At 42.2% G+C, this 15,086-nt stretch overlaps 1 protein-coding gene across 4 annotated transcripts in view; it reads right to left on the bottom strand.

Moving 5' to 3' along the window:
• The window catches only part of bcar1 (BCAR1 scaffold protein, Cas family member), a 90,380-nt gene that overhangs the window by 46,336 nt on the left and 28,958 nt on the right, over positions 1-15,086 (bottom strand). Inside the window, exon 1 of one of the 4 annotated variants that reach the window (XM_023397396.2) lies at positions 1,387-1,801. The exons of the other annotated variants lie outside the window; for them this stretch is intronic. Coding sequence (XP_023253164.1) covers positions 1,387-1,398 — 12 coding nt within the window. The 5' untranslated portion in view covers positions 1,399-1,801. Of the gene's footprint in view, positions 1-1,386; positions 1,802-15,086 lie in introns of those variants that run through there. 4 annotated transcript variants of the gene reach the window in all.

The following is a 15,086-nucleotide window of genomic DNA, read 5'->3' on the forward strand; positions in this document are numbered from 1 at the left end:
TGCTCCACAGTGTTTCACTGTCTGCTGCATTCCTGACTGTGTAGTTACCCCAAACACACACACACACACACACACACACACACACACACACACACACACACACACACACAGTGGTGTGACATGAGCGGGGAGCCAACACTGACACAAACAATACAGGGAAGGACTGTTTCTGCCAGTTTCTGTCTCTCTGTCTGACTCCTCTCTCCCTCCTCACAAACACATTTGTTCTCTCTGCTCTCTGACGAAATCAATGTCATATTCAATACTCGCACACATCATCTCGTCCTGCTTCTCTCTCTGCTCCTGTTTCACTGAAGCATTTTTCTCTCTCAGCCGACTGATCGCCTCCCTCTGTCCTCTGGCCATAAAACCTTCATTTCTCTCCACTTTCCTCTGAGTCAGCAGAAACACACACCATGGCTCTGCCTCTCTCTCTCTGTCTTTCTTTCTTTCTTTCTTTCTTTCTTTCTGTTTTCTTTCTTTCTTTCTTTCTTTATTTCCTACTTTCGTAATATCACTTCACAGTCCACTGACATTATGTTTGAAAGCTGGTGAGCAACAAGCAGAAAGGAAAAAAAACCAATCAGCTAAGTGTGGTGAGGACGACGGCGGTCTGCTGTGTGCTGTGATTGTGCACTGCAGCGATGCATTCAAGGAAGAAAGTTTAAAAGAAAACATGCACTGTGTGAGGAAAGCTCTCAAAGAGGATTACAGGCGTCAAGTGACAAACCTTTACCAAATTCTTATCAAGCCTAAGAAGGTTTTGTTCTTTTCACAAGTTATTTTGGATGTTTTTAGTTTTCCATTTTTGTCATATCAAGTCTGTCAAGAAAACTCTTTCAGTTTCTTTAACTGGAAAAACACAGCTGTAGAAACCATTGTTTTATTTTGAAATCTCTCGCAAGAGTGGGAGGAATTTTTAGCCACTTTGTCCTTTTTTGTTTCTGCACATTCCTTTACAGGGCAGCGAAGTCTCCTCGACCAGTGTGAACTGACATTAAACCCTTTACCCCAAACACACACACACACACACACACACACACACACACACACAAAATCCCCACTGAGATCCAACAAAAGGTGGGAATCCACAGAGAAAATGTTAACTCCAGTTTCCCTCTCCTCCCCCTTCACATTTTCCTTTTCTTCATACTCAAGTCCCCCCCCCCCTCCCTCTCAGTCCCAGCACAGCTGGGGCATAGCAGGTCCTGCTAAAGCACTCACACACACACGCACACACACACTAAACACACACAGGACACACACATTAGTAGAGGCACAGAATTTTAGAAAAAGCAAAAGTGTCACAGAGATTCCTCATGCACACACTGAAATCTCTCTCTCTTTCTCACACACACACACACACACACACACACTCACACTCACCAGATAGTTCATTTTGTCCCTGCTGCAGCGAGGCGGCTGTGGTAAGTCCAGGGCAGGGCTGTAGCTCAGCCTCTGTGAGACTCTTTGCCGGCTAGATCCTGAACGGACAGCAGATCACAAAAGATCCCAAAACTCCTCCAGTCTCCTCTCCCACCCTCCTTCCTTCCTTCCTTCCTTCCTTCCTTCCTACGTCCTTCTGTCTTTCCTCCTTTTTCCTGTCTGTCACTCCTTCAGTCCTGTTCAGTCTCGTTTTCAGTAGTCAGGCAGATCCCGACACATTCTGCCGCTCCGTGATCTCACACAGCAAGAATGAGAATGCTGCTTGGCCCATTTACTTCTACCCCACTCGCCCCTTCTTTCTCACTTGGTCTACCTCTCCCTCTCTCTCCCTCTCCCTCTCTCTCTCTCTTGCCTGAGGAAAAGAGGGAGGAGCACGTAACCCGACACGTCACTTCCTGCTGGATCCTGATATTCCCTCTGTCTGCTCTGGCCATTGGCCTGAAGAGCTCTTCTCATGCAAATGAGCTTTGCCCTTCCACCGTCGCCCCCACCCCTCCGTCGCTCTCTGTGTCCCCCTGCCTGTGAGAGGCTGTCAGTGCGTCAGAAAGCCACTGAGACACACTCACTCAGCGTAAAGCAACATTACCTCATCTCATTGTCTTTACGCTCAGATTGGTGTGACCCTGCCTTAAAGAGCTGGGAGCTAACCTTGAAGCTACAGACAACAGAGCATGTTAGCTCTTTCAGAACTTCACATTTACAACTATCACACTCACATTAAGAGTTTGACAAAGACAAACATCAGGTCCTTTAATGGTTTCAGATTTTACAGACATGTTTATCGAGTTTAAATTAAACTTCCTAATGTGTTGTGTGTGAAAAAAACGCTAATTATCATCCAGTAAAATATTCTATCTACTTAAGTAACTATTATTAATATACTTTTAATACTATTAAGTATTACTGATCTATAATTATAATATATTTATACTTTTCTATACTAAAAAAGCATGCCTGTATATTTTTGCATTTGCCCAGATTTTGATGTTATATTGTATAATGAATATAGTGGCTAAATGAACGGTGGGCTCCTAATGGGACCAGCCATTCATCAGGTCGTAGACCAAATATTTCTTATAGGAGCAAGTCTGCTGCGTGCAACTCTACAATTGAATTCAAGTCATTACACTTTCCTGGCATGAAACATGATTTTAAAATTAGTACTTTGTATTTCTCTTCATAAGCAAACTATTATCTAACCTACATTTGACCCCATTCAGAAAAAAGCAGAAGGATCAAAATGTTTTTCTTTGTATTTGTTGTGTCATTGTTGAGGATGTAATGAAAGCATGTTTTGATATGGTTTGTTTCACACATCTAAACTTACAAACAACACAATAGGAGGGTTAAAGTGTTTGAATACCACAGTACTATGAAATGTGTAGCCTCAGCTAGCTGCTATTCATTTCTCCCCATAAAGAATTAACTGGTCTCTAATATGTTAATAATCAACTACATGTCTTTTTTATCTTCCTCTTGCTTCTGGCCTCTACTTCCACTATAAGGGAAGGCGACAGTTATGATTTCCTTCTTTGATATGTTCTAGAAGTTTGGTGACAAAACATTCCCGAATAAATATATTTATAGTTTGTAAATTCACTTCCAGTGAATTCACTCTTTTTCGTTGCTATCGTAACTTTCAATTACTTTTCTTTTAGTCAGTGCAAAAAAAAAGATTCCAATAATAATTCAATCTGAATCTCAAATTTAAAGACCCCTCCAATGAAAATCCAGAGTTTAACCTTGTTAACATTCATATGATGGAATTCTCTTTCTCCTTCCTCGGGTCAGGACAAAGAGGAGAAGAGGGGAGAGGAGGATAGGGCCAACGTGTTGTTGCCATGTTCCCACATCTCAGATTGTTACTGACAAAACTACAAAAATAAGATCCAGCCTGTAATAAACCATGAGAGAATAATTTGTGAACCTGAAACACTTTTGGGAAAATGTTTTCAAAAGACATTTTAGTCATTTTAGGTTTGAGTACTCCACATAGCATCTTTCAGTAGAACTGAAATGAAAGATGATGTGATGCTGGATTAAAAAAAACACTAAGGACAAGTTTAAGGGGGAATTAAACATTTGTAGTAGTTACTTCTCATTCTACTGATGGTGGCTGAGTAAACAATTCTGACTTTGACGTTGTCCGAAAGATATCGCAGTATTCATTACAACTGATAAATGAATACAGCGCTCAAGATAAGGATTACAAAGATAAACTGATTGTCTGAAGATGTGAAGTCAAAGACTGTGACTTCCTGCTCCAGCCACACCCTCCAGGTAGCATCACCTGCCTTAATCTCCCAATGGCCCATCCACTGCAGCCACCAGCCATGGGGTTGACTCAAAAAAAAGGAGTACGAGACACTGTAAACCCACATATAGTCACTTCATGATAATCACCACGTACAATCATCATTCGGCTCCTAGAGGTTAAAACTGAAATTTTATGTACTTCTACAATAAGATGCTTCATGCCTTTGGAGACCATTTCCAACCATTTCCAACCATTTGAAGAATAAATCTCCGTCAGTCAGCTCCAGTAGGAGCAGACACTTACAAATGGAGAATCAATGTAGAGGTAAATTAGAGAGTCTGGAAGCAAGAGCTGCAAAAAACAAATGCACCACCTGCAGCCTCTTTCAGACGTGCACCACTCCATGTTAATCTGAATGAGCAGCCTGGTCACAACACAACTGTAACATCTCTGTATCACTGACCTGAGATTAATGTGGATTCTGCCCAGTAAACACACTTTGATTTTTGCGTTAAGTGGAGCGTTGTGTGCAGTGGAGTTCGCATTGAGAAGAAAGAAGTCTGAAGTCTGAACCTGTCATAAGCAAGATGGTGGAACGCCGGCCTGCTCTTTTCACAGAAGATCAGATATGTTCAAGAGAGATATAATGCTAATGATGCCCCCAGCCACAGTATTATTTATGTAATACTAATACAACAGGATTGTGGATCACACATGCACTTGGTGCTGCCCCTCTGCACAGCCATGAAGACATGTCACCATCCCACCGGTCTACACTGATTATTGTTTTGGCAGCATTAATTGTTCACTAAAACCTTGTGCCTCTGCAGTCACCATATTGTTATTGTCCCCTGTTTGACCTCAGTAGCCTCTCCAAGCTTTAACACACGTCTGCATGTGTCCAGTCGTTCACAAGGACATAGTAGATATTGGTGAATGCTGTGCGTTTATACTCCTCCAAACAGGTTAGAATTGTTACCATGCAGTTTTAATGCTTGTTTTTACTTGTGTTTTTTTCTGTTTTTGTGTTTTCTGTCGCTGTTGTAGAGACATGTGGTTTCCTGTTGGCAAAGTCACCCAGCAGGAGCGCTGTCAAAACTGATGTTTGGATGATTTTTATGAAAAAAACATGAATTTGAACTATTCAAATATCTATCTCTGCACATTATTTCCATAAGAGTGAAAATCAATACAACCAGAGACATCTACCTGTCTACCGTCTACCTGTATAGCTGCTCGTTTGGTTGAGTACATCTGAGATGTGTCCTCAGGTGCTAACTGTAGCTTCATAGCTAACTCATCTCGTGGTTCCACACTTTTAACAGAAATATACCCAACAGCGACAGCTCTCAGAGGAAGAAGCTGATATGAAAACACACTGGTGCTCATTGATTAGTCTATTCAAAAACCAAACCCCATGAGAATACAATGAAGCATCAATAACCAATTAGTCCTTCGTATCATTAATACTTAAAGAGAAAAAGTGAACCAACAGAGGGATGAGGGTAACACAGACTGAACTCTGCAGAGAAGCATTTTAACTGGACTCACTGAAACCTTGTGCTGGATTCAGCTGTGAAAATCCAGTGTTTAAAATCATTTTTCTGGTTAGTCTGTATTTTAGTTTGTATTCACAAGCAAAGACCCGAACCAACAACATGTTCTTCTGTCAACACTTTCTGTCTTCTCTGCTCTTCACAGACATCTCACAGACGTTCAGTTTAAGGATGGTGTCAAAACGAGCCCACAGGTCGTCTGTGCAGCAGGTTATTATGACCCACATAGCTTTTGTTGCTAGGCAACATCTAGTGGTCGTAGTAATGACGACAGGAGCAAAGGGAAAAGTGCAGTGACGTAGTATAAAGAGAGACAAAGTCCACGTCAGGAGGAGGTTGTGGTGGATGGATGAATATAACACAGGAGAGCGCTGTTCGATTCCCATGTGAAACCAGCAGTTTATGTTGTTTCTATTATCCATGAATGTTCAACAAAGTTAACCACACTGATATCATTGTAACCATGACAACAAAGATAGTCTGATGTTAAGGAAGTACTTCTTTTAACCCAAATCACGATCTTTTCCTGAACCTAACCAATTTATGACAGTTATTATAGTAACCATGGTGATGAAGGTAGGTATGCCGCTGTCAGACATGTTTTAAACTCTGTAAAAATCCTCTGCTATGATTCATATTTAGTTGAACATGGTTCAATGGATCAGAATGGTTAGCGCAGTTAGCATTGTATTGTAGCATTTGTTTATGTTGTTTGTGAGCTTGTAACTGTCAGTGTATGAGACATTGTTAGTGCTTGTGCTAATGCTAACTCTCTCTCTCTGTACTGACAAGGTTTCAGGTTTATTTAGCCCCGCCCCCCGTCCCCACAAGTTGACAGGATTGGTTCCTTAGGTTTGTGACATAGGCTGTCTGGATCTGTGTTTATGAGACTGTCATTGTTTCACTGCAGTTCAAGGTGGAAACACTCAGTCATGGTGTTGATGATCATTTCTCTCATCATATGTCTGTATTATATAAAAACATCATATGGATGTTAACAAGGTTAAACACTGGATTTTAATCAGACGGTCTTTAAAAAGTTTGTCCTGGGTTTTCTGGGCTCATCGTGGCCTCTGCCACCTTCTCTAGTCACTGTAGTTCTGCTCAGTCTGAATTAACTTTTATTGCACAAGTGTTGTTCACCATTTGAAATGAATTAATCAGTAAGATGAATGAAAGATGAATGATAGTCTTATGAAATAAAGGCTGGTTTCATTTATGAGTAGCTCTGCCTGATGTCCACATACGGCCTCGTACCCTCTGTCCCCCTCTGATATTTGAGGAACAGTCGTCACATTGTGTCTGATGCTGAGCATCTTGTGCCGACTCTCCATCAGAGCATTCCACACACCTACACACACACTTCACCCCCCCATGACCTGAACACTGCCCTCTCTGACCGCCAAACTGACAACAACAGCCTCTGTCACACTGACCTACGAACAGCAAGTGCATGCCCCACACACACACACACACACACACACACACACACACACACACACACACACACACACACACACACACAGAGCAGAAAGCAGTCATTGAGGATTAAGAGATGTAGGTCAATGTGAATCTGAATATGGTAATGGTCTCTGCTGGGGTTCAGGATGGCCACACTGTAGCTGCCTCTCATTTCATAAACTGCTTCTCCCTGATCCTTAGAAGCTCTTGTGTGCCCTCTGCTGTCCACTTAGGTACGGTGTGAAAGTGTTTACTGAACACTGTTCACAAGGTGTGTCTTCACTCCTGGACACGCACAAAGCTGGAAAACAGAAAGACAAGACTTCTGGCTGTCGTCTTTGTTTGGCTCGAGCAGTGAAGAAGAACCTTGTGAAACACAGAGAAATCTGACACTGTACAGTGGAGTGGTGGCAGGGTAAGGGGTGGGAGTCTTTGAGGATCATTAAGTGTTGTAATCAATGCAAAGGTTTAAGTATGTTGGCTTTCTGCAGAAATCTCACTCTGATGTAAATGAGAACCCCGGCTGTCGGTTTGTCCAACCACAATTCTCCTGGAGAAAAAATATTTTGGGATTTTTCATCATGTTACCGTACTGATTATCATGTGTCTGACTACGGCAACGTTAAGACCGACATCAACACTGCAATCAAACTAGAATGACCTCCTCGTGGTTTCTCTGCCTCCTCCTCTCAGAATAGTTTCAGGTTACATCCCTGTTTATCCAGAGTCATAGAAAATATCAACCATTTGTGTGAAATTTTGTCATAGTTGCTGTTTGAAGCCTTGAGTAATGGCTAAAAAGTGTTTATGAGGACCTTTGACCTTTGACCACCAAAATCTAATCAGTTCATCCTTAAGTCTAAGTGAGTGTTTGTACCAAATTTGAAGAAGTTCTGTCAAGGTGCAACTGAGACGGGACGGACGGACGCATGTACACCTCCAGATGTGACTGTCGCCAGCACGGAGCCGTAAAAATTCAACATCCTTATTAATGTCAGTGAGACCACTGCATCGATGCAGTGGGAAGGCTCCAGCCAAGAAGTTAAACCTGGCTCAGCTCCTCCTACTACACAGTATGATGTCATATGACTAGGCAAATCAAGCTCATCCGGGCTCACAGTCCTGGTAGATGACTGTGTTAACAGGATCATTCTGCTGTTTCCCTGAATATAAAACCCTGGATATGAACTGTCCAGAGCTGTAACATAATGTCTCACAGTGTAATAAACCGCTGTGCAGCGATAACTTTCAAACTGAACTTCATGGTTTATATTTCATCATGTCACCTGTACCTGAAACACCAGCCCCCATTATGAATGATAATAATAATGTCTATAATAATGATGCTGCTGCTGAAAATGTATTTTTGTGTATTGTGTGTATATTATATATATATTCATGTTTTTACTGTTGCCAGGTTGTCAAAGACAAATTTTACGAACTTTATGAAAATCTAATTGACAATTAAGTTTTATCTTTATCTAATTTGCATATTGTTCAGCCCTAATTTAGGCAAAGCTATAATTAGCATATCTGAACCATAACTTATGTAATGTATTATCATTGAGACACACAGTCATTTACAATAGCGTGAATCAGGGACTCATTAATAATTTACTGCATCAAATGACATATTTCAATAATGATGTACAATGACGTGTGACATTAGGTTTATCTATGTTCAGTCAGTGTGTTGCTGACAGGAGTGTGTGTCACACACACTGTCAGATCTTACACACAGCAGCTGTGAGATGGTTGTCTGAACTAAAATAACTCTTCTTCTTCATCCAGAGGAGGTTAAAATCTCAGTCAGATGAGTGACGGTGGATCTGCCCCGCCCCCCCCTCCTCCATCACTTCACTCTCCCTCCATCCTCTCTCCACACACATGGTTAATAACTTCATTAACCCCTGTCAGCTCTCGACTCTGGTCCAGCGGCTGAAGCATATTAATTGATGAGCTTGGAGCGTGTGTGCGTGTGTGTGTGTGTGTGTGTGTGTGTGTTCATCATTTTGGCTGCTTATTATAGCAGCAAGCGATCTCTCTCCTCCCTGAGCACAAAATTCAAATGGCTGCTCTTGGTTGAAATCCTTGTTCATCAAATTTTTCTGATGTTCATGCTTTCTATACCATCTATCATCACCATCATCATCCTCATCATCATCATTATCATCATACAACCCTTTGAATAACACCTAAAAAACAAGGTTTCCACCAACTGTGAGGAATTGGGGACTGGTTTTAAACAGGACCTGTAATGACTGTGACATTTGGTGCTAATGCGTCAGGCCAAACACTTGTCGGGTGGTGATTTCTAATTCTCCTCGAGCAGCAGCAGCGCCGGGACAAAAGGATCATTGTATTGACACAAAACAGCTCAGCACACTCGGGCTCAGAGGCATAATAGGATTGGTATGTGTCCAGATATAAAATTCATTTCCTGTGATTGTGTGCGTTGACTCAGTGATTTTTAATACCAGGATTGTATTGTTGGGTCCTGTTTGGGAATCCAGCTAATGTACTCAGGAGAGCAGACAGTGTGTGTGTGTGTGTGTGTGTGTGTGTGTGTGTGTGTGTGTGTGTGTGTGTGTGTGTGCTATCATGGCTGGGAGGGCGGCTCCTGCTACAGTTTGTGATCAGCAGCTAATTTGAATTTTCTCTCCATTTTCTCTTCACTGTCTAAAACCAGCGCTGATGCAGGAGCTCCATGACAGAGCAGTGATACAAACTGATAATAAGGAGCATTAGATATATGTCACACCCTCCTTCCTCTACATTCATATACATGACTGAGGGCAGCTCATTTAAATCAGGGCTTAAGACATCACTGTTTACTGCAGCTCACCAACAAATCACTTACATAACTTCTTTTTAATCTTGTGCACTTGCTTGTTGTTAATGTCTTTCATCACAACAGCATTTCTTTGAAAATGGTGTTCTAAGTTTCCTACCCGACGTTATGACTTATTCAAATATTTTTATTTTTATTTCAATTTGTTTGTAGTGTTTTTAAATGATATTTTAATGTCATCTTACTGCTCTGTTTCTAATCTATTTCCACACCTCTGTACAGCACTTTGAATTGCCTTGTGTCTGAATGGTGCTGTAGAAGCTGCTGTATAAGGACTTGCTTTGTTAATTTTAGTGCTTTTGTGTTTAATTACTATTTTTTATAAAAGTAATTAAAAAATTTTAATTATAAAAGACAAGTGGCCAAAACAGCATTGTGGGAACTGGTGGGTACAACAGTAAAGATGAGAGAATGTGTTCAGAGAGACTTCCTGCTGAAAGTGGCGCACGCACGCACGCACACACACACACACACACACACACGCACACACACACTTACATAGAGAGAGAGAGAGAAGGGGGTTTTGTCCATCTGTGAGTGTGATGTCATCTTGACTGAGGTCAAAGGTCAGGCACAAAAAATTATGTGACTGGTTGCTAACACACACACACACAAACACACACACACACTGAAATCAAACTAAACACTAATGTGAATCATAACAGAAACCTTTAGTCCAGTTGTGTCTCTCGTCCTGTCTCGCATCCTGTCTCTCACCCTGTCTCTCATCCTGTGTCTCGTCCCGTCTCGCATCCTGTCTCTCGCCATATCTCTCGTCCTGTCTCTCGTCTTGTCTCTCTCCATGTCTCTCGTCCTGTCTCTCGCCATGTCTCTCACCATGTCTCTCGTCTTGTCTCTTGTCCCGTCTCGCATCCTGTCTCTCGTCCCGTCTCTCGTCTTGTCTCTCGTCTTGTCTCTCGTCCCGTCTCTCGTCTTGTCTTTCGTCCTGTCTCTCGTCTTGTCTCGCGTCCCGTCTCTCGTCCCGTCTCTCGTCTTGTCTCTCGTCTTGTCTCTCGTCCCGTCTCTCGTCTTGTCTCTCGTCCCGTCTCTCGTCTTGTCTCTCGTCTTGTCTCTCATCTTGTCTCTCGTCTTGTCTCTCGTCTTGTCTTTCGTCCTGTCTCTCGTCTTGTCTCACGTCCCGTCGCTCGTCCCGTGTCTCGTCCCGTCTCTCGTCTTGTCTCTCGTCCCGTCTCTCGTCTTGTTGCTCGTCCCGTCTCGCGTCCCGTCTCTCGTCTTGTCTCTCGTCCCGTCTCTCGTCCCGTCTCTCGTCTTGTCTCTCGTCCTGTCTCTCGTCCCGTCTCTCGTCTTGTCTCTCGTCCTGTCTCTTGTCCTGTCTCTCGTCTTGTCTCTCGTCCTGTCTCTCGTCTTGTCTCTCGTCCTGTCTCTCATGCCTCCATCCTGAAGGTCAACAGTCTTTTTATCAGCTGTAATCTGCAGCTGCAATATGGGAGTTCACAGAGTGAATGCATCCTTTTCACTGCACAGTAACAGTCATTCATGGCTCTCTGGGCCATTATCATAAAACTGTGGCATGAATGCCGTCCTGTCAGCACGGCATAAAGAAGACAAAACACTGGACACCTATTGTGGAGAGACACACACTGAACTCACACTGTCTTTACAGAGGGTTTCTTAGTCTAGTTTGACTGATGCAGCTCTACTTCTTTATAACCCAGAGCTAAACCTCTGAAGGTAGTGATGAGGACTGGTTTTCAAATGTCAGCACTTTTTTGTTCTGAGAGGTAAAATGTGAAAGCACAGATCTGGCAGAGATGATACTGAAGTGGTGTGTAAAAGCTTCAGAGAGCATGTTCCCACACACTGACACAGCGGACGGGAATCTGAATCCTGCCGGAGGCGACACTTTGCTCTGCTGCGTCACACAATCAGCTCTTTGACAGTGAAGTAAAATGACAGCCACTGTAGGGAACATCACACACAGTCAGTGGGCTGTGTCGAGCACAGACCTATTCACCTTTCTGTCTCACACACACACCATCACCCACTCTCTCTGTGTTGTGAGAGTCTCCCCTGCACTGAGGTAAAGTACTGCTGGTACTGGGACACATATTACTGTTGTACCACATCAGATACTTCAGATACCATCTGTCTTATTCCTGCTGCAGACGTCAGAGTCGGGTCAGAGACAGTCTCATGGTGGTCGTCTTTTTTACCGTGTGTATAATGAAACTGCTGTTACACGGTTTTGTTCTGACCCTCCCACAGGAACTTGGATCAGCCAATCAGCTTGTTTGGTGTGCAGAACCGCACATAATGTTATCAGGATTTGTACTATTGTGTGACCTACACTTACATTCTGCACAATTCAGCAAATCTCAGAATTCAATTCGATTTCAAAAACAATTCTTGATTGAAAAACGATAGAAGATCATACAGTATATGACACTATATTTCTTATATATGATGGTCAGAGGTGTAGAACTGGAGTTCACCTATGACGTACATGTATGCAGGCACACAGCACCGTTAAGTTGCGTCTCGTATAAGGTTATGTAGCCACTGTTCCTATGGTGATAAGTTAACATATATCAGTCAGCTGTGATCACATGATCAGATGTTAGACTGACTTTATGAGCAGTTTGATCATGTTGATAATATGACGCAGCATCAGACGAACATCCAGCTCAGTAATATTAGACCATACCTTGGATGTAGCAGGTCGTAGTTAGCGTAGCATTAAGCAGCAGGTGAATCAACACAAGTAGTTTGTGTTTTCACTGATTTCATTTACTGACTTGTGTCGAGCAAGTGAAGCCACATTGGAAACATCCATTCAAAGGAAAAGCTGCAATGCAGGCAGAGGTCAAGCTAAGCTAACAGGCTAGGCTATTAAAACGTAGCTAAGCTAGCTTTCATCTCCAGCAGCACCAGCTGTCCCAGTGTAACAGACTAACTGTCATGTTTCTGTGTAAAAGCTTCACAGATAAAGAAAGTGTCAGAAGAGTGAATGATGAATGAAAGGATGTTTTCTGTCTTTTCATCTTTACTAATGAACCATTTAATTCACCGAGCAGCTCAGAGGCTACCGGCAGCTACAGGCGTCTTTTAAGGTGGAATGTTTTCTTGCATGTTACTCAATGCATGATTGATGTTTGGAAATCAATCAATACACCTTAAATGTCAATGTGAGAACTTTGACCATTTCATTTGTTTTTATTAGCTCTTCATGACATACGCTTTAGTGATGATCAGATCCTCAAGCTCTTAAAAATGTAGATCAAGCTGCAGATAACATGGGTCTGAGTTGCAAGGCTGCCAACTCTCACGCATTGGCCGTGAGACACACTCATTCGAATCACTTCACACGCTCTCACGCTGAATTTCGTCTGTGCCAGAGCTATAGAGACAGATCTATCAGTGAAATGCCATGAAGAAGCTGCCTCTGCGCGCATCCGGGCTAGCTGACCATAGCCACCGTTTTCGGCTATAAACATGTACAGAATGACGTCGTTGCGAGTAAACTCTGGATGTTCCCACTTCAGGACACTTGGATTGTCGCGGATGAGCAGTATGGAGGAATATTACAAAGTTTTTGTGTAGTTTTATGGACGTTTTCGTGAGTCCATAATGACTGAATTTTGTTTCTACGGTGAACTATTCCTTTAAGCTATATTAAAATTGAATTCAGAATAAGCACAACATAAATTGTACGCCAGAAAAAAAGCATATTGTAACTGATATACTAGTGCAGAATTATTAAACCAACATGAGCACAAAATGGACCATGCTGTGTCTTGTGTCTTACTGTTGGTTCAGTTGGTTCCATTTGTGCACTCTGAGTAGGGCCTAAGGCTAATACATTGAGAACCACTGATGTACGCTAAGCGGTAAATGTTTTTTGCTTGTATGGCAATGGGCCAAACAAAAAATTGGCGTGTATACGGCAAAATTTTGGTTGGCCCCACAAAATCTCACTCCAAGGCTTTTTGAAAAGTTGGCAGCCCTGGAGTTGCGTCTTCCCCTCAAGGTAATAAAATCTGCTCCTTGTTCATTGTCCCCAAAGGCTGGATCATTATATTTCTGACCTTCCCTCCAGCTCCACATCAGGCCAGAAATCCAACCTCTGACATCAAAAGCACTAAACATTAAAGTCTTCATCCTCTACATGCACGCTGTGTTGGATTTAACCGGAGCCTGGTATTTCACTGAGTCCTCAGCGTTTGGATCAGTGTGATATTCTGAACTGCTGAAGCCTAAAAATCAAAAAGTATCATCACATCAAAAAAAGAACAAAAAACACAGAAAGAGCTTCAGTCGTTATGAAGTGAGAGACACCAGATCAATAAATTAGTTCACATATTAGCTCATTAAGGTAAAGACACACAGCAACAATACACAACCACAGTTCAACATGTAACATAGCTCATGTTCCGCATCAGTCTGTGTCAGCGGTTACATCACTGCTCAGCAACACACTGATAACACACCATGCAGTTCAGTTACAGTGTGAACCAGTTTAATGTTTGCTATAAAAACACCATGTCTACTGTGTGGATGGAAAATGTTTCACACTTTGATTATATTATATTGATTTATATATCCATCCAAAAATATAAATCACTAGACCCTATAAGGAGACGCGGTTTAACTAAGTTTCACTCCGTGCAGCTTCACACATTCAGGATGGACAGAAATCAACGTGACATCAATTACCTGGGTAAAAGAGTGAACAGTGCATGTTGCACTGATTCTAAAACTACTGCAGCAGCAGAGCAGAGGCCAGGTGTATAAAACTCAGTGTAGATTCATGACTAAAACTATGTGTACGCACAAAACCAGAAATATTCATACCCATTCTTTTCATCAGAATTATGGAGCCGTGCCTTCGCATGGTTCTGCTTTAGAAATCTCATTCACTGAGAAACTGGGCGCATGTGCAAGAGCGTCATTTCCAAAAAGCACCGTCTGTGCCGCAAGTGATCAGACACAGAGAGGAAAGACGAGAAAGAAGAATATCTGAGGTCCCAGCATGCATCAGTTTACTGTGGTACAGTCACTCTAATGTAAAGTCCTGTTTCACTCTGGACTTCATGTATTGGGACTAGAGTCTTAATGAGGCTCCACAGGCTCCAACACTGTGATGAGTCAATATTCAAACAGTGTGAAACAGTTACAGAACGACTCACAATAAATAATCAGGATATTAAACGATGCTGAAGGAAACACTGACGCTCAAACACAATTTCTGTTTGTGAAATGTAAAATTGTTCTTGCTGTGTAAACTTATAATGAAGATAATGAACGAAGCTCCGTGCAGTTGTTTATTTTATTTTATATTAAATCACGTTTCGTGTCTTATTTTGGATTTTCACTGTGACCTGGATCACTTTGGAAAACTGTGTGTTTATTTGTGGGAAATTGTGTACGCATGGTTTCTGTGTGTACACATCATTTATTCATCTGGCCCCTGGCCCGTTTGAATCTTCTTCACTGTCGAACTGAGGAAGACAAAGGTGGACAACAGTGCTGATACCATGTGTCCAGCTCTGGTGGA

This window comes from Seriola lalandi, unplaced genomic scaffold (assembly GCF_002814215.2).
Source record: "Seriola lalandi dorsalis isolate HSWRI2012SDOR001 ecotype SW California unplaced genomic scaffold, Sedor1 jcf7180002055008, whole genome shotgun sequence".
Lineage (NCBI taxonomy): Eukaryota > Metazoa > Chordata > Actinopteri > Carangiformes > Carangidae > Seriola > Seriola lalandi.